The 19,713-nt window shown below is 43.1% G+C and overlaps 1 protein-coding gene across 1 annotated transcript in view; it reads right to left on the bottom strand.

Moving 5' to 3' along the window:
• Nucleotides 1–19,713, bottom strand: part of LOC110535772 (small G protein signaling modulator 1) — an 82,806-nt gene that overhangs the window by 5,774 nt on the left and 57,319 nt on the right. The window contains exons 13-24 of the mRNA XM_021621022.3: nucleotides 18,600–18,726; nucleotides 18,338–18,402; nucleotides 17,989–18,134; nucleotides 16,754–16,882; nucleotides 16,479–16,670; nucleotides 16,124–16,195; nucleotides 7,010–8,683; nucleotides 6,762–6,886; nucleotides 6,516–6,598; nucleotides 4,942–5,051; nucleotides 3,177–3,273; nucleotides 2,446–2,613 (exon numbers count right to left, since the gene is read on the bottom strand). Coding sequence (XP_021476697.3) covers nucleotides 2,446–2,613; nucleotides 3,177–3,273; nucleotides 4,942–5,051; nucleotides 6,516–6,598; nucleotides 6,762–6,886; nucleotides 7,010–8,683; nucleotides 16,124–16,195; nucleotides 16,479–16,670; nucleotides 16,754–16,882; nucleotides 17,989–18,134; nucleotides 18,338–18,402; nucleotides 18,600–18,726 — 2,988 coding nt within the window. The remainder of the gene's footprint in view (nucleotides 1–2,445; nucleotides 2,614–3,176; nucleotides 3,274–4,941; nucleotides 5,052–6,515; nucleotides 6,599–6,761; nucleotides 6,887–7,009; nucleotides 8,684–16,123; nucleotides 16,196–16,478; nucleotides 16,671–16,753; nucleotides 16,883–17,988; nucleotides 18,135–18,337; nucleotides 18,403–18,599; nucleotides 18,727–19,713) is intronic.

Here is a 19,713-nt window from a genome sequence, read left to right as displayed (position 1 = left end):
TGTGTGTGTGTGTGTGTGTGTGTTATGCATTGAACCATTAACTTACTCAGCACAGGTACTCATTCAACATTATTATTTGCCTTTCAGCTATTGACAAAGTGGGAAATTACCCCCAAAAAATTAAAAGCACTTTTAGATTTCTCTAGGAAATTAAAGCAGTGGAACGCTCCACATCAAAAATTAATCTGTAATCTACAGCTTTTGCCCTATTCGAGTGTTTCATATTAGCTGCTGCAAGGTGGTAGACAGTTTACTATAAAGGTATACTGTAGTACTGTACACATACAATTTTGGGTTTGGATACAGCGGGTAAATATAATCCCATTCACGATGTTCAGCATTCACAATATTACTTGCATTGTCTGTTGTGACCGGATTGTTATGTTGGGCCACAAGTTTCCACTTTGATGGGAAACTTGTCAGAGTCGTGTGAGCGAGAGGTGAGGGAGCAGCACACACACACTTAGTGGAGACAAAGCAACAGTGGGAAACGTCTTTGGGTGCACTTGTAGCGAATTACATACATTTGCTCTGAGGTGGTTTAAACTGCATTCTAATGTTGACTTGGTTTAAACTGCATTCTAATGTTGACTTTGCTTAAAAAAACGGTATCAAGCTAAGTGTTTTATGCATGCTCAGTTCTTGGGTCTCGGGGGCTGCCCGAATTGAAATTTGAAATGGAAGTTTTGGAACTCCCTTGCGTGGTTCATTTTATAGGGAAAAGTCCTCAATGAAACTGATACTGTACATTTGCCTCTGTTGGCCATAAAGTAGCCTATTCATTTATATGCTACAATAAATGTTAAAATTATACTGTTCAAAAGTTTGGGGTCACTTAGAAATGTCCTTGTTTTTGAAAGAAAAGCACATTTTTTGCCATTAAAATAACATCAAATTGATCAGAAATACAGTGTAGACATTGTTAATGTTGTAAATGACTATTGTAGCTGGAAAAGGCAGATATTTTTAATGGAATATCTACATAGGCGTACAGAGGGCCATTATCAGCAACCATCACTGTGTTCCAATGGCATGTTGTGTTAGCTAACCTAAGTTTATAATTTTAAAAGGCTAATTGATCATTAGAAAACCCTTTTGCAATTATGTTAACACAGCTGAAAGCTGTTGTTCTGATTAAAGAAGCAATAAAACTGGCCTTCTTTAGACTAGTTGAATATCTGGATCATCAGCATTTGTGGGTTCGATTACAGGCTCAAAATGGCCAGAAACAAAGAACTTTCTTCTGAAACTCGTCAGTCTATTCTTGTTCTGAGAAATGAAGGCTATTCCATGCGAAAAACTGCCAAGAAACTGGAGATCTCGTACAGAGCTGTGTACTACAGTCACAGAACAATGCAAACTGGCGCTAACCAGAATAGAAAGAGGAGTGGTTGCAAGATCGTATCCCCGAGCTGACAAGGTAAAAATCTATTGTTCTGCCCCTGAACAAGGCAGTTAACCCACTGTTCCTAGGCCGTCATTGACTTGCCTAGTTAAGTAAAGGATTGTTGTTGCATATTTCCCAGCATGCCTTTCAAGTGAATGTGAGAGATACCCACCCATGACTGTGTTGTTAGTGACAGAGCCATGGTTGTTGCATTCAATAACTAGTCCTGAAGCCTTAACCAAGTGATTGCCCAAGTGAGTGAGTTTAAATTCAAAGTAAACCCTCTGACCATATATTATACATTTTATAAGGCCTTTAGTTGTGGCCTGGTTATCCCCAACATTGTGGTCTGAATATAGTGCCTCATCTGACCTGCAAGTCACACTAAGATGGTTAGTGAGTGATTAGTAATTCCTAATGGAATCCAGCCAGAGCGAGGATATTCAACACTATGAATATTTTATCACCCACAACCTGCATTCAGAATGACTGCAATGGTGAAGGACTTGATAAACAAAGATGACCTAAACCATCTAAACTGGAACAACCATTTTAGTAACAGGTGCAATAAATCCAACCATTTACAGATTGGATTAGTTTAGAAAAATGTAAGTTACTTATCTTTGTATAGTATAAGATCAATTAATCAATCAATGTGCATGCAGAAACGTAGATACTAAAACAATCTATTATAAAAAAATCTACCTGCAACAAAGCATTCTGGGAAGAATGATGAGGCCCCACCCATGTCTTTTTCACTCATACATACACTTCGACAGTCGAGAAACAACACGTAGTGTTGATTCCACTGTGATTCCACTGATTCCACAGTCCTAAACTCTCCATATGCTGGTTGAAACGTTTTAGTTTTTCTTTTGCTAGCGTCACTGCACTGTGGGAGCAGGCTCAATTTTAAGTTTGATTTTCTTAAAAAAAACACCTGTGTCGCGGTGAAGGGTAACTTTTAAACTAGTGCAACTGTGTGAAGAAAGACTCCAGACTTCCAATGCTCCACAAACAACTGAATGAATGTTGATTTCATTGTTAAGACGGTGTACCGTTGAAAAACTTAATGATGTCGGTGAAGTCCATGTTGTTCTCCAGAATGATGTCCCGGTAGACCTCCACCAGTGCCAGAGCGATGAAGAGGACAAAGTGGCCAGAGGAGGCGTACTTTGCTGCCCAGATGGTTTCCCACACCGCAAACACATCGTCATACACCAGCTCTGAGAAAGAAAAAGATACAGTGGACGGAGAAGTCAGGTGTGGTTGGGGTATGACAGAGCCGGATTAACAAATCATAGGCCCCCGGGTGGCCCCCATTGATCTTGTTCGTCACTCTCACTCAATAACATGGCATAAGTCATGGCAAAATGTGTCGGATTTCAGGTAATTGGCTTTAAAACTGAAAAGAAAATGACTCTCCGCCACATGGCAAAATGTGTACAATTGCAGAAGATTAACTCTCTCTCTGCCGTCAAGGGGGGGGGACTAAACTATTTTGCCAGGTGGGTGGGCCCCCCAACCAATTCTCGCTTAGGGCCTCCAAAAGGCTAGGACCGACCCTGAATCAGTTACCCAACCAAGGCAGGGCCCCCTAGTTACCCAGGTGGGCCTGTTTTTCCTGAGTGATCTTGCCATATCTTTGATGTGGAAACAGCTCATTAGAACTAGGTCTTGTTATCCTTCTTCTTTGCTGTTTGACATTTGGTTGACGGTATGAAAACACTCAGTTTAATTGGCATTTTCTATGGTATAAAATCCCCTAATAGCAGGATGTAATTATTACCACGCTTTAAGTCTAGAAGGAACCATCGGTAGCAGAAGTAGAAGTGGGTGTAGTCGCCATTTTGGTGCATGAGCTCAAAGAGCTCAGAATCCAGGATCTACAGAGGGGTAAGAGGAGAGAGGAAGGAGTAGGGGAGAGGGCAAACAGACAGTTGAAGGAAGAGGGATGGGTTGGGGGGAGTAGAGGAAAAGGGTCGGGGAAGAGAGGAGGGGGAGGTTAGTGGAGAACAAAGTTGGATGTGTTATATTCACTGTATCCTACTATTCATGAAAACTGGATGCATTCCAAAATATACAATACTTGACTAAAAGTATAATGGGAATTAATATGGAGTTGGTCCCTCCTTTGTTGGTGCATCCTGTTTCCATTGATCATCCTTGAGATGTTTCTGTGGTCAATTGAATTGATTGGACATGATTTGGAAAGGCACACACCTGGCTCTATAAGGTCTCACGGTTGACAGTGCATGTCAGAGCAAAAAACAAGTCGTGAGGTTTAAGGAATTGTCCGTAGAGCTCCGAGACAGGATTGTTTCGAGGCACAGATCTGGGGAAGGGTATCGAAAAATGTATTCAGCATTGAAGGTCCCCAAGAACAGTGTCCTCCATCATTCTTAATTGGAAGAAGTTAGGAACCACCAAGACTCTTCCTATAACTGGCCGTCCGGCCAAACTGAGCAATCGGGGAGAAGGGCCTTGCTCAGGGAGGTGACCAAGAACCCGATGGTCACTCTGGCAGAGCTCCAGAGTTCCTCTGTGGAAATGGGAGAACCTTCTAGAAGTACGACCATCTCTGCAGCACTCCACCAATCAGGCCTTTATGGTAAAGTGACCAGACGGAAGCCACTCCTCAGTAAAAGACACATGACAGCCCGCTTGAAGTTTGCCAAAAGGCACCTAAAAACAGAAACAGATTTTCTGATTTTCTGGTCTGATGAAATCAAGATTAAACTCTTTGGCCTGAATGCCAAGCATCATGTCTGGAGGAAACCTGGCACCATCCCTACCGTGAAGCATGGTGGTGGCAGCATCCTGCTGCGGGGATGTTTTTCAGTGGCAGGGACTGGGAGACTAGTCAGGATCGAGGGAAAGATGAACAGAGCCAAGTACAGAGAGATCCTTGATGAAAACCTGCTCCAGAGCGCTCAGGACCTCAGACTGGGGCGAAGGTTCACCTTCCAACAGGACAATGACCCTAAGCACATAGCCAAGACAGCGCAGGAGTGGCTTCGGGAAAAGTCTCTGAATGTCCTTATGTGGCCCAGCCAGAGCCCAGACTTGAACCCAATAAAACATCTCTGGAGACATCTGACAATAGCTCTGCCGAGATGCTCCCCATCCAACCTGACAGAACTTGAGAGGATCTGCAGAGAAGAATGGGAGAAACTCCCATATATATAAATATATATAAATAAACACAAATATAGGTGTGCCAAGCTTGTAGTGTTATACCCCCCAAAAAACTCTGCTGTAATCGCTGCCAAAGGTACTTCAACAAAGTACTGAGTAAAGGGTCTGAATACTTATGTAAATGTGATATTTCAGTTTATTTTTGTATTAATTTACAAAAAACGTGCAAACATTTCTAAAAACCTGTTTTTGCTTTGTCACTATGGACTATTGTGTGTAGATTGATGAATTCAATTGTTTTTTTCCCCTTGATTTTAGAATAAGGCTGTAATGTAACAAAATGTGGAAAAAGTCAAGGGTCTGAATACATACATTAGTGTATATATAGAAGTTACAAAGTGTCTCCGTGGCCTCACCTGGATGAGAGAGCGCATGTTGGCAAATTGAGTGTCCATGCCACCGCCATGGGGGAAGTTCTGATTCATCCGCTTCATGAGCTCAGTGAAACAGCTGAAGGCCATGGCCTCTGAGTGAGAGAGAGAGAGAGAGAGAGAGAGCGAGAAAAAAGACACAGGGAGAGATGAGGAAAGACCGGGAGAGAGATTGAGGAAAGACAGAAATGTTGAGCGGTCCACTTCCATCACCATTCCTGTTGTCCTCCCTGAAGCACAACAGTATCCCATTCCTCTGTTTCATAAGATTATATTCATTGTACTCTTTCTTCACATTCCAATACTGCCGTATGATATAGAGATACTCTATGATGAGTCTCATTGACTGATTGTCGTTTGACTAAGCTTATGTAGAATCTTAATTTGACCTATTGCCACAGAAAAATAATCCTGTCGAAACAGGATTTGAATGTTTAGTCAGTTATGTTCCTCGATCGGTGGTTAGACTATTAACTGGCCAAAAGTAGGCTACATGAAGTGAAATACCGTTAATATAACTGTGCGTTGGGCCTCCCGGGTGGCGCAGTGGTTAAGGGCGCTGTACTGCAGCGCCAGCTGTGCCATCAGAGTCCCTGGGTTCGCGCCCAGGCTCTGTCGTAACCGGCCGCGACCGGGAGGTCCGTGGGGCGGCGCACAATTGGCCTAGCGTCGTCCGGGTTAGGGAGGGATTGGTCGGTAGGGATCTCCTTCCTTGTCTCATCGCGCACCAGTGACTCCTGTGGCGGGCCGGGCACAGTGCGCGCTAGCCAAGGTTGCCAGGTGTACGGTGTAGCCTCCGACACATTGGTGCGGCTGGCTTCCGGGTTGGATGCGCGCTGTGTTAAGAAGCAGTACGGCTGGTTGGGTTGTGTATCGGAGGACGCATGACATTCAGCCGGGAGTTGTAGCAATGAGACAAGATAGTAGCTACTACAACAATTGGATACCACGAAATTGGGGTAAAATTAAATAAATATTTTTTTTAAAATTTATATTTATATATATATATATATATATATATATATATATATATATATATATATATATATATATATATATATATATATATATATATATATATATATATATATATATATATATATATATATATAATGTGCCGTGCGAAAGTATTGAACTTTGCAACCTTTTTCCACATTTCAGGCTTCAAACATAAAGATATAAAACTATTTTTTTGTGAAGAATCAACAACAAGTGGGACACAATCATGAAGTGGAACAACATTTATTGGATATTTCAAACTTTAACAAATCAAAAACTGAAAAATTGGGCGTGCAAAATTATTCAGCCCCCTTAAGTTAATACTTTGTAGCGCCACCTTTTGCTGCGATTACAGCTGTAAGTCGCTTGGGGTATGTCTCTATCAGTTTTGTATGTGTGCGAGTAAAAAAAAAAAAGGACTGATCAAATCAAATTTCGGAAGGCAAAATAATCATGAAGGTTGACACATTTTTCTTCCATCGCAAAATTCATTTCGCAAATACCAAGGAGGAGAGTGAGGGAGGAACACACACAGGGAGGAACACACGGCGTTAACTCACCATCATCCAGAATGACAAGGAGGGGAGCCAGCAGGTCACACATGCCCTGCACATAGCCAATCTCCAGGTGCTGCCAGATATAGCTGAGAAGAGAAGTCGGCATCACGTGCGGGTGTAACTCATTCATTCTTCCTATTTTCCCATTTGACATTGAGCTCCACACATAACATAATGACTTATAGATTATTTCCAAACCTTTCTGCAAAAGAGCACTAGAGAATCATGAAAGACATGGTTTTATTTTACCTGCACATGATGTTGCGCAGTTTCTCCAGGTTGGCAGGGGTAAAGTACCAGTAGTTTCTGTCACACCTCTGGACATCCTTCTCAATGCGGTGCAGGTTCATCGTGTACATGTCCAAAAGCTCTTGCTACAACAAAGGCGCAACCCCCCCCACACACACAAAATGTTTAAGCATAACTTACTCGTAACTGTAAAAACAAAAAGCAAAATAAATCTTGATTATTATGAAAATAAAATGGCAGGTGCCTACAGAATAGGTGGTTCCGATGGATGACACTGGAGAGATGTCCTCGTTTGTCAGCTCTCTGCCCACTGTCAGGGAGTCAAATTGTGGGAAGATGCTCTCCATCTCAGGCTCCTCGGACAAGTTGGACTCTGTGCCCTCTGGGCTGGTTTTGCACTGCTCCTCCTCCTCCAGTTGGAGCTCCAGATGGGGGACTGAGCCCTCAGAGAGAGCAGCCCCGACCCCGGAACTGTCGCACGGACCAATCCGGTCCCACAGTGGGGCAATGGAGACGTTTGCCATCTCAATGGCTGAAGGAGACTCCTCAGATTCCGTGGTGGCCAGAGTCTCCTCACTCTGGGTGGTGCTACCAAATGCTTCCATTGCCCTTGCCACCCTGGTGTCTGCTACGGGGCTTGTATTCTTCTCCATCGCTGACCGCTTGGTCTCCTCCTCTCTTTTTCCCACTTCCTTAGATTTTGTAATGTCCGCCACATTTTCCTCTGCAACTTCTTCGTATGACATCGTCTTAACCCCCTTTGTTTCGGTTACCTCTACACATTTTAAAGTCTCATTGGCTTCTACTTCTTTCTCAGTTTCTGTCTTTTCCATAGTCTTTCCTTCAGCTTCCTTTACTTCCGATGTTTTAGCACTCTTTGTTTCTCCAGTCTCTGAAGTTCGCTTAACCTTGAATTCTGATGTCTTGTCCTCCATTGCTTCTGCAGTCATAGTTGATGTCAATGCCTTCTCCTCTTTTGGCTCTCTATGGTTTGTTTGGGATGTTTCATTCTCTTCTGGATCTACATACTCCGGTTCTGATCCTTCGTCCTCTGTTTCTCTTGACTCTTGAGTTTTCAATGTCTCTGCTTCCAGTGACTGCAACTCCTCTGTGTCTGCTCGCATGGTTGGCTCTCCATCCAACATTTTCACCACTTCTGTCTCAGGCTCTTTAGCCTCCGTTGTTTTGAACTCATCTGTTTTGGACTTCACCGTTTCTTCTACAGCATCCACTTCTGCTTTCGGTAACTCAATGTCCCCCTTTTCATTGATCCTTACCTCTTCTGTCTCGGCAGGTCCAGTCACAGAAGTATTTTCTTCCTCTATTTTCTGGCTCTCTAACGCACCTAAGTCTGCTGCCTTGTCCTCCCTTGTCTCTGTTTTTTTGTCCATTTCAATCTCTAGCACCTCTGTCTTCTTGTCAAGTTCTACTTCTCGCATTTCTGTTTCTACTGGCTCTACTGTCACTGTATTTTTGTCTATTTCTATATCTGGCACTTCTGTCTCATTGCCCTCAATCTCCTGGGTCACTTCGGTCGCACTCTCTTTTTCCTCCTTCTCTGGTGGGTCCTTGGCCTGGAGGTCCTTCTCCTCCTGCAGGGACGGGGGTTGGGCTTTTGGGCTATGTGCCTCCAACTCTTCCTCATGGGCTTTGACTGGGCTCTGTGGGGCTGGGGCCAACTGTGGAGGAGTGCTGGTGATGTTTTTAGGGGTGGTGTCAGGCGCAGTGCTGTCCTCTGTGCTCAGAGAGCGGTCTGACAGGCCCGAGGTGACTGAGAAGTTGCGAGAGGAGGGGTGCCCCGAGTCTGGGGAGCTGGTCCCATTGGGCAGGGCTCCTCCATTGGGGATCTTGGGCACCTGCTTGGCCTCTTTGCTCTTGGGCTCGGTCTCGATCTGATCCACCTCCTCCACAGACTCAAACACCTAAAAGAACAAGCCAGAGGGAAGCAGGCTAAGGGAAGGGAGGATGTGAACTGAAGAACTAGCAAGCGAGAGTGTGTGGTTTTGAGCAGGCGAGATAATGTGGGGTTGAGGAATACTGGTTCCAAAAAGATCCCTTTACACATAATATAACAATATAAATATAACTAATAGACCAGAGCAGCGTTTCCCAAACTTTTCTTCTTCTTCTTTGAGATTTGGATGCGATCCACCAACCCACTTTTAAGGTGCATACACCGCCACCTACTGTACTCGAGTGTGAGGCCAGTCACGGCCTACCTCATTCAATTTTCTCTAAGAAAGTGAAATAGAGCCCTAGACAACATTTCCCTCCCCTTTCCTCCCCTACTACATCACCTAAACCCCAACCCCGTCCAGCCTCTCTAACCCTTTCACACAACCTCTCCCTATCTACGTCATACAGTTCACAAAATATCAACACATGGTCCACTGTTTCCTCCATTAAACACTCATCACACAGACCTGTTTCATGTCACCCAATCATTCACAAAATGGCATTCAAACCCGTGTGCCCAAACTGTAGTCTCTTCAGCACTACATCCCATACTCCCCACCTCTTCCTTAGCTGACTGGTGCATGCAATAAAATGGCCTCCTCTCACTATTAGCTTCCCACTTGCTTTGCCAAAGATCGAGCCCTTTTTCCTGGATCAAGTACTTAACTTCCCTACGGCCCAACGGGACCTGAATATCTACCCTCTCTCCTCACCGCACTCTTAGCCACCACATCAGCCTTCTCATTACCCTCCACACCCACTTGGGGAGGAACCCAACAAAAGCTTTACCACCACTCCCATCCTCTCCAATCCCATTAACAGCTCCATCATTTCCATACACAAGTCTCCCCTATCCGACCTGCCCGTCTTCACACTACTCAACACTGCAGCTGAATCAGAGCAGATCACCACTGAATGGTTTCACCTCCTCCACCCATCTCAAACCTAGAATCATGGCCATCAACTCGGCCACCTACACTGACACAATCAGTTAACCACTTACATACTCTAACATTGAAATCTGGGATATACACTCTTGCCCCCTCCCTACCACTGACTGGATCCTTTGAACCATCTGTGTGTGTGTAATATATATATATATATATATATATATATATATATATATATATCTCCTTAAAAACAAATAAAATGATTTTCTAAAACATACATACATACATACAGTTGAAGTCGGAAGTGTACATGCACTTAGGTTGGAGTCATTAAAACTAGTTTTTCAACCACTACACAAATTTCCACACATTTCACATTTCACACAAACTATACTTTTGGCAAGTCGGTTAGGACAACTACTTTGTGCATGACACAAGTAGTTTTTCCAACAATTGCTTAGACAGATTATTTCACTGTATCACAATTTCAGTGGGTCAGAAGTTTACATACACTAAGTTGACTGTGCCTTTAAACAGCTTGGAAAATTGCAGAAAATTATGTCATGGCTTTAGAAGCTTCTGATAGGCTAATTGACATTATTTCAGTCATTTGGAGGTGTACCTGTGGATGTATTTCAATGCCTACCTTCAAACTCAGTGCTTCTTTGCTTGGCATCATGGGAAAATCAAAAGAAATCAGCCAAGACCTCAGAAAAAAAAATCATAGACCTCCACAAGTCTGATCTTCAGTTTCTTGTCAATTTCTCACATGGAACAGCCTTCATTTCTCAGAACAAGAATAAACTGACGAGATACAGAAGAAAGTTCTTTGTTTCTGAACATTTTAAGCCTGTAATTGAACCCACAAATGCTGATGCTCCAGATACTCAACTAGTCGAGAAGGCCAGTTTTATTGCTTCTTTAATCAGCATAACAGCTTTCAGCCTTGCTAACATAATTGCAAAAGGGTTTTCTAATTATCAATTAGCCTTTTAAAATGATAAACTTGGATTAGCTAACACAACATGCCATTGGAACACAGGAGTGATGGGCCTCTGTACATCTACGTAGCTATTCCATTAAAAATCAGCCGTTTCCAGCTACAATAGTCATTTACAACATTAACAATGTCACTGTATTCTGATCAATTTGATGTTATTTTAAATGGACAAAAAAAAAGGGCTTTTCTTTCAAAAACAAGGACATTTCTAAGTGACCCCAAACTTTTGAACGGTAGTGTGTATATATGTATACATCTCCACACCCCGTCTCCTTCCCTCAATCATATCCACAGCTACACTTGGTTTCGGAAACAACCACGGAGGAACGTTCCCCAATGCAATTGCCGGCCCTTTCTCACTCTCCCTTGGTCCATATTCTACCACTTTCTGCCCAGTTGTCCACCCTTCTGCTTACCCACTCCTCGGTCCCAACATTCCCCATTTGCCATGACAGGAAATCTTTCTGAACTCCTTTTTAACCTTTCAGAGTACGCTAATGCAAGTTTGTCCCGCTTTATCCTCAGTGCCAGTTCCCCACTATCCACCTGCAATGCCTCAAGAAGTGGTGTCGTCCTGAAGGCACCAACAAACACTCTCAGGGCCCTTGACTGTATCCTATCCAGGCGCTGTAGTACCGTTTTGGCTGCCGATCAATATACAAAGCACCCATAATCCCAAGATGACCTGATCAATGCCTGATACATATACAACAGTGTTTGTCTATCCGACCCCCAATCACATCCTGCCACTGCCCTCATGAGGTTCTACACCTTCATCCCCTATTTTCAATATACTCAACATGTCTCTTCCACGTAAGCCTCTCATCAAACCACATACTCTAAATACTTCGACTCAGACACCCGATCTATATCCTGAACGTATATTTGCAGCCTAACATCTTTAACCTTCCTCCTATACAAACACCATTAAGCAGGTCTTGGCCACAGACGTCCTAAACCACCATGTTAGAGACCGATCTTCCACAGGTTCTTCCTCATCACATATTCCACATTCCTACCTCTCTCCCATCCAGCCCCATCATCAGCATACAAGGCCACACTCAGTCCCTGTCCCACCTTTTTAAATATATAAATCTATCATCAGGGTGAACAACACAGGACTAACCACACGTCCCTGAGAAGAACCATCGTCTACTTCAAACCACATTGACAATTCTGGACCGCCACACGTTTCCACCCAGCAGGTATCACCCCAGTCCTCAGCACCTTCTTATACAACCCTAACACTGCTTCCAGCGCACTGCCCGGTGCACGTTAAACATCACATAACACACCCTATCTTCTCAAGGAGCAGTCTGTCCGCATCCCTCCAACGCCCTTGTCATATCATACAGAGAAAACTCTGCATCCATAGCTTCTCCTTACTCCCCTTTTTTCTTTAAAAACGTGTCCACGCTCCTTTAACTTTCCCCAAAGTCTCATCATACAGGTGCTGACATCTACGAACCACTGCAAATGCTTCACCTAGGACAGTTGGCTTTTCTTTACTTGATACAGATTTGACATTTGTTTCTACCAACACTGGAATCCCAGGATTTTTACCCATCCCAGTAATTTTCTTTTTTACATAGGTTTGCAACATTAGGAATATTATAGTTGTATAAAACGACAAAAATTGAAAGATTAAATGTATTAAAAAAGCAACAAATTGTGTGTCGGAACAATGTCTAGCTTTTGGAGGCGCTCTAAGATGCTTATCTTGAAGCCATAATACAACATGTTTCCATAAATAGTGATTGTGTTCTACACTTTTCAGTATTGTGGGACTAAGCAGGTCTAGTGTATGAGTCATGCTACAGAAGTGGTACTATTCCAACATACAGTATATACCATATTTACTTGAATTCCTTATCACCCCACTAAATTTGTCACTACCAAAACATAGTGAGAAAGTTGCAATGAAGGGAGAACCATGCACAGTAGTAATTTTATTAACCTTCTATTACAGATACAGTGGCAGTCAAAAGTTTGGACACACCTACTCATTCAAGGGTTTTTCTTTATTTTTTGCTATTTTCTACATTGTAGAATAATAGTGAAGACATCAAAACTATGAAATAACATATGGAATCATGTAGTAACCAAAATAGTGTAAAATGAATCAAAATGTATTTTATATTTGTGATTCTTCAAAGTAGTCACCCTTTGCCTTGACAGCTTTGCACACTCTTGGCATTCTCTCAACCAGCTTCATGAGGTAGTCACCTGGAATGTATTTCAATTAAAAGGTGTGCCTTGTTAAAAGTTCATTTGTAGAATTTCTTTCCTTCTTAATGTGTTTGAGCCAATCAGTTGTGCTGTGACAAGGGGTTGTATACAGAAGATATCCCTATTTGGTGAAATACCAAATAGCTATTAAGGCGAGAACAGCTCAAATAAGCAAAGAGAAACAACAGTCCATCATTACTTGAAGACATGAACGTCTGGAAAATGTCAAGAACCTTTAAAGTTTCTTCAAGTGCAGTCACAAAAACTATCAAGCGTTATGATGAAACTGGCTCTCACGAGGAACGCCACAGGAAAGGAAGACCCAGAGTTACCTCTGCTGCAGAGATAAGTTAGAGTTAACTGCAACTCAGATTGCAGCCCAAATAAATGCTTCAGAGTTCAAGTAACAGACATCTCAACATCAACTATTTAGTGGAGACTGGGTGAATCAGGCCATCATGGTCAAATTGCTTCAAAGTGCATCACTACTAGAGGACACCAAAAAGATGAGATTTGCTTGGGCCAAGAAACACGAGCAATGGACATTAGACTGGTGGAAATCTGTCCTTTGGTCCAAATTTTACATTTTTTGTTCCAACCTCCGTGTCTCTGTGAGTAGGTGAACGGTTGATCTCCGCATGTGTGGTTCCCACCTTGAAGAATGTAGGAGGAGGTGTGATTGTGTGCGGTGCTTTGCTGGTGACACTGTTAGTGATTTATTTAGAATTCAAGGCACACTTAACCAGCATGGCTACCACAGCATTCTGCAGCAATATGCCATCCCATTTGCGTTTAGTGGGACTATCCTTTGACCCAAAACACACACCTCCAGGCTGTGTAAGGGCTATTTGACAGAGGAGAGTGATGGAGGGCTGCATCAGATGACCTGGCCTCCACAATCACCCAACCTCAACCCAAGTGAGATGGTTTGGCATGAGTTGGTTCGCAGAGTAAAGGAAAAGCAGCCAACAAGTGATCAGCATATGTGGGAACTCCTTCAAGACTGTTGGAAATGCATTCCTCATGAAGCTGGTTGAGAGAATGCCAAGAGTGTTTATGCCAATATTTATGTAACTAGGCAAGCCAGTTAAGAACAAATTCTTATTTACAATGACAGCCTACCTCGGCCAAACCCAGACGATGCTAGGCCAATTGTGCACCGCCCTATGAGACACCCTGTCACGTTGGTATGAAGAGATTCTGGAGACAGGCGCAGGAACGCATAATAGGGTTTTTTATTAAGCCCAAATTACAGCGTCCCGTGTAAAGGCACAGGGACGAAGACCAAACAAACACGTAACAAAACAAGGTAGAAACCCAAAACAAAAGAGGGAGGAGTACCTCAAATAAATAACATGTGCACAATGATTAACACACGGGACGAGACCCGTAATCATCTGCGCAATCCACAAGGGCACAAAAGTCCAAACCACACAGCACAGGTACTCACACGCACCAACGGATGGAAATCAAAGGGCACACTTATACAAGTACTAATCAGTGGGAATAGGGGACAGGTGTGCGTAATGAAAGTTCCGGAGGGATCCGTGACACTCCCAATCACGGCTGGATGTGATACAGCCTGGAATCGAACCGGGGACTGTGACACTATTTCATAGTTTTGATGTCTTCACTATTATTCTACAATGTAGAAAATAGTAAAAATAAAGAAAAACCTTTGAATGATTAGGTGTGTCCAAACTTGACTGATACTGTACATTTTATAAATGCTATTTGCATACCATTTAACTAGATTTTTTAAATTGAATTTATAGAAATATAATCTCTATTGTTCTCTGTTGACTGTATGAATCTGAAACGTGTTAATTGATTGAATTACTTATACATCCAATTAATGATGTTGTTAGATGTTTCAATTATGACTTGGGTCCAATGGGTGGGGATTGCTATGGGTTGAGAGTGATCAGCCAATCATCAGAGAGCATTGCCTTCTTCAAATTGGGTTGCCTATGGTTTGTAAACCAAAGACTAAGGTAATATCCAGGCCAATACCAATATTTATACCAGGACATTGGTCCCAAGATCCAGACCCAGTGAGATAAGACTTTATTTTTGTTATGTCTCAAGACCAAGACCACTAAATCAAGAGTCCATAGGCCCTTTCTTCAATCATAAGAAACTCAAATAGAGTAAATTTGAGTACAGTAGGATACAGTATAGTACAGTAGAGCACATTATAGACATCTATGTTTTGGCCAAATAGATTTGGGAGCCCCCCTGCTGGCTATACATTTCAATACAATACTTTTTCCTGAAGTGTACACTTGTCCCCTACCCACATGGTGGTCTTCTGTAGCTCAGTTGGTAGAGCACGTCACATGCAACTTTAGAAGGGACTTATCCTCAATGGCGCTGCCCATGCTGTCACAAACGCCATACTGCCGCAGATACAAATATATCTCTAATGGTAGTAATTGTTGTGACCATTTCAGTTTGTACAATTTTGACTTATTTTGTATTTAAAATAATCCCCATAGTTAGCTATCTTCCATTTGGACGGATGTACATCCCAGCAAACATATATTTTAGTCACAAAGGCGTACTTCTTATACTTCTTGATACATTAGTGACACTGTAAAAAAATACATGAAGATTTACCAACTTGCTCACTGATTTTCTCCTAAAGGTTTGCAGGACAGACTACTCACCATGTGGGGTACAGTCTCGTCACCTGGTGACATCTGCAGGGGTGTGACTTAAGGCACATTTATTCTAAGGTCTTCTAACATGTGTGTTTCAGTAGTGACATCAAAAGTTGGGACAGCCTTTCTGAGAAAGCTGTTTAAAAAGAAACCAAACTACTTATTAGATCAGTGTATTTCAATGTAACGATACAACTCAAATCATTAATTGCTTTATTTTCTATGAAGTTCAGGAGTCAGGGTTCGGGACAGCCACCGCTAAATATAAACAATTACTTTTTCCTAAATTGTGTACTATATTACTTTGTACAATATGTTTTATTGCCTTGGATTGAATTAGAACATATCATGATGTAAATAAATGTCTTAAGTTTGGAGACTTAAGCGTTTTTTAAATTGTTTTTGCGGGAATGGGACTGTAATTTGCTAAACTTTTGTAGAATCACCTGTATACAGGCAAGTGTGTATTCAGCCCTGTGTGTGTTATTATTCGTATGGTTAATTATTAGGAATAATTGCTACTTTCAATTATGTGAGCATAGAGGGGGATAGAATGACATACAAAATCAATGTAACATTTCATCTACAGTATTTAATAGGACTCTCAGAGTGCATGAGGGGTACCTGGGTGCTGCTGCTGGAGTCACTCTGCAGGCGAGCCAGGCTCTGTCTGTCTGAGCTGCAGCTCCGGGAGGACTGGCATGGTTAGTACCAGAGAACCAATAGGGGAGAAAACAGGTCAATAAAAACCTGGCACAACACAACATTCTAATGTGGACAAGTGATTCTGTAGGCCTGCATGCAATGATACGTAACTGTCATAAAGGCCGTATATTATTGGTGACCCAAGTGAACACTTCACTATATGCTTTGTACTTTGAGGCGTTGGAGATCTAACATCTTGGTCAAAACAACATATTGGACCACCAATGTGTGCCACAAGGCTATGTGTGCGTGTGGACAGGTGCGCGCGCGTCACCTCATTGCTGATGCTGGAGTCATGGTGCAGCATCCTCTGGACAGGGTTGGGATTATCCACGCTGGCCGAGACAGACAAGCACTTAGCCAGCGCCGCTGCATGCTGCTCCTTCTCCCGCTGCCGCACGATGGCCTCGCAGCCCAGCCACTCGCTCATGGTCTGCTCGTAGCACGCCCGCACCTGCTCATCCACCTGCAGTGTCACAGGGCAAGGGTCAGGGGTTGGCGGTCAAGGGGTTTTGGTGGTGACATCTAAATGGCAAGTGTGACACCAACCTCTTTCCTGTCAGACTCAGACATGCCAAAATGGTAGTGGCCAAGGAGGAAGGGCCACACCTCCTTACGCAGCGAAGGATCAACACCGCCGAAGTACACCAGGCGCAGCAGCTCCTGCTCGTTATAGGCCTGGAGAGCAGAGAGGGACAGACCTCAGTCAATGAGATATAGAAATTCCTCTGTACAGACTTGGGTTCAAATACCAGTAGTTGTCGTTTTCTTTAAGTTACTAGTTTTGTGAGTTTGATCGAGCCTGTCTAGAGTGCGGGTTTCACTTTTAGAACTATTCCATTGGTTCTATTGTGCCAGGTGAGCCCAGGTCGGAATATACTGTACAGTACACACAACGACGTACCCACACATGAATAGACTAACGTTTACATATACAGTACACTGACCTAAAACAATTCACAAGAACACATTGTGTACAAAACAAAAAAAGCAGGCCAGTGGCTTATCTAGAGTAGATCAATTATTCTGCAGAATGGTTGTGTACACTGGATGTCAGTGGGGGTCCTAATTCACTGTTGAATAATGTATAATACATAATTAAAAAAAATATTTAACTAGGCAAATCGGTTAAGATCAAATTCTTACTTACAATGACGGCCTACCCTGGCCAAACCCGGACGACGCTGGGCCAATTGTGTGCCGCCCTATGGGACTCCCAATCACGGCCGGTTGTGATACAGCCTGGAATTGAACCAGGGTGTCTGTAGTGACGCCTCAAGCACTGAGACGCAGTGCCTTAGACCGCTGTGCGGGAGCCCATAATCTAGCCCTTTTAGCTAAATGCCCAGATTGAATACAGACAGTAGGACTGTACAAACACAGGATTGGACACACATGGATGAACCAGATAGATTATTAGCCACCTGAATCCCTCCCATTGGTTGATTAGTCAACTGAATCCCTCTCATTGGTTGATTAGTCAACTGAATCCCACCCATTGGTTGATTAGTCAACTGAATCCCTCTCATTGGTTGATTAGTCAACTGAATCCCACCCATGCAAATGTCTGCTGTTGATCTTAATGGCAAGCCACCCTTGCATACGTTTGGTTGTGTGAGTAAGAATGTGGTGAGTGATTTGATGATTAATGGGTGAATATAGATGAGTGTGTGTGTATGTGCACGTGCATCTTGTCGCCAGGGGGTTTGGGCTGGTTGGTACTGTACAGTGTGTATCTCTGATGATGTTAGCAACAATGCTAATCATGTGATGGTGATACTTACAGTGCAGTCCTGAAGGAACCTCTGCCACACCTCAGCGGTGAGGCCCGTGAAGGCATCGCAGGGCACATCAGGTGCCACGATAGTGTGGTTGACCAGGGCCGAGAGGTGTGTACGTACAGTGGACAGTTGACGACAATAAGCTAGCCCTGGAATATAAAAACATAACAGCTTTCAAATGCTCCTCATTTCTGAGATAAAGTATTTAATAAGGCGTTCAAACATCGGCCACCTAATTATTAGTTGGACGCTAGGCTAATTGATGAACAGTTTGAAATTAGAATACATTGCAACGCATTGCAAATCATCTAGGGGTAGAAAAGATAGAAGAGTTGTGTTCACAATCACGTACAGCCGTAGAACGCCCGGGAGATGATCTGATACTTCATTTGGTCACACAGCAGCTTCAAAGGGGCTCTGTAGAGGGAAACGGCATATAAATCAAAGTGTCCTCCATAATGCCTTCTCTTCGATCTTCAGCCTTTACCGATCCTACTGACCTGAGAAGGATACGAGCTCCACAGACCCGGGTTCAAACACTAGTTTAGGTCAGTGGAATCGGTAAATGCCAGGGATGATGTCTGGGTAACCACCAGTGTGTGCCCGTCTCTGACCTTTCATGGTTGCAACCGTTGGCGGGTCCTCCATCTGAGAAGCTGCCCTGGGTACAGGATGAGTAGGAGGACTTCCTGGGGATGGGCTGCCAGATGTTGGCCCCCTGGTCCATTAGCTCTGGAGCCACTGCATCACAGAACAACGCACACAAGCATCATGGTTAGCGCACAGTATGAGGTTTGAAATCATCCCCGCGAAATCAGCCCCACGTCAAGTACATAAATCAAATACTTGAAAGTATTTGAGGTGTACCTGATTTAGCTTGGAGTTGCCATTGTACTGGGCAAACTATATCAAGCAAAGCTCAAGTATTTGTGAGTATATGACTTATGTGTACAGGAAACTGCCAAAATAAAGGAAATGTAATGAACGCAGGTGCTTCCACACAGGTGTGGTTCCTGAGTTAATTAAGCAATTAAAACATTCCATCATGCCTAGGGTCATATATAAAAATGCCCAGTTGCCCATTATTTTGGCTACCATGGCTAGAAGAGATCTCAGTAGCTAGGTTTCCATCCACTTGGCGAATATCCATTTCATGGCGAATATTCAAAACAATCAGCATGAAGTAAATGTGCATGTTTTCCCACCAGTGTTGTGTTTCCACCAAACTGACTTGTTGCGGATAAAAATCAGTGCGTGATGACATAAGCAAAAAAAGGTACATTTTGTGTGCACTAAGTTTTCACCAACTGAATAAAAATCAAAAGTTCAATGTGTTTCCACTGCATTTTCAAGTCTAACGATAGTTTTGTCACAAACTGTTGCGTTAAAATAGCAAATGTGACCACTCTGGTCTTGACACGTACGCTCTAGCCAACAGCTCACAGATACAGTGCAGGTAGGCTGCGTGAGTTGGCTGGTCTACATGATGAGATTATTCATATTTTTAGTGGTCAAAACGGCAGACAAGCATAAATCATCATGTCACCAGAATAAGACTCTCGATATTTACTAGAAAGGAGCATCAAACTCATCACCTTGCTCTTTCACCCACCCGTGAAGTTCATCATCATTTATTTAATCTGTAGCCAAATAAACTGCATGGTTTATTGAGTCGTAGTGGGACGACCACACTAGATATCATCGCGTGACTCCAAGTTCACTTTGATA

This window comes from Oncorhynchus mykiss, chromosome 11 (genome assembly GCF_057628025.1).
Source record: "Oncorhynchus mykiss isolate SJ-2025 chromosome 11, ASM5762802v1, whole genome shotgun sequence".
NCBI lineage: Eukaryota > Metazoa > Chordata > Actinopteri > Salmoniformes > Salmonidae > Oncorhynchus > Oncorhynchus mykiss.
This window is presented reverse-complemented; position numbering and strand designations above follow the sequence as displayed.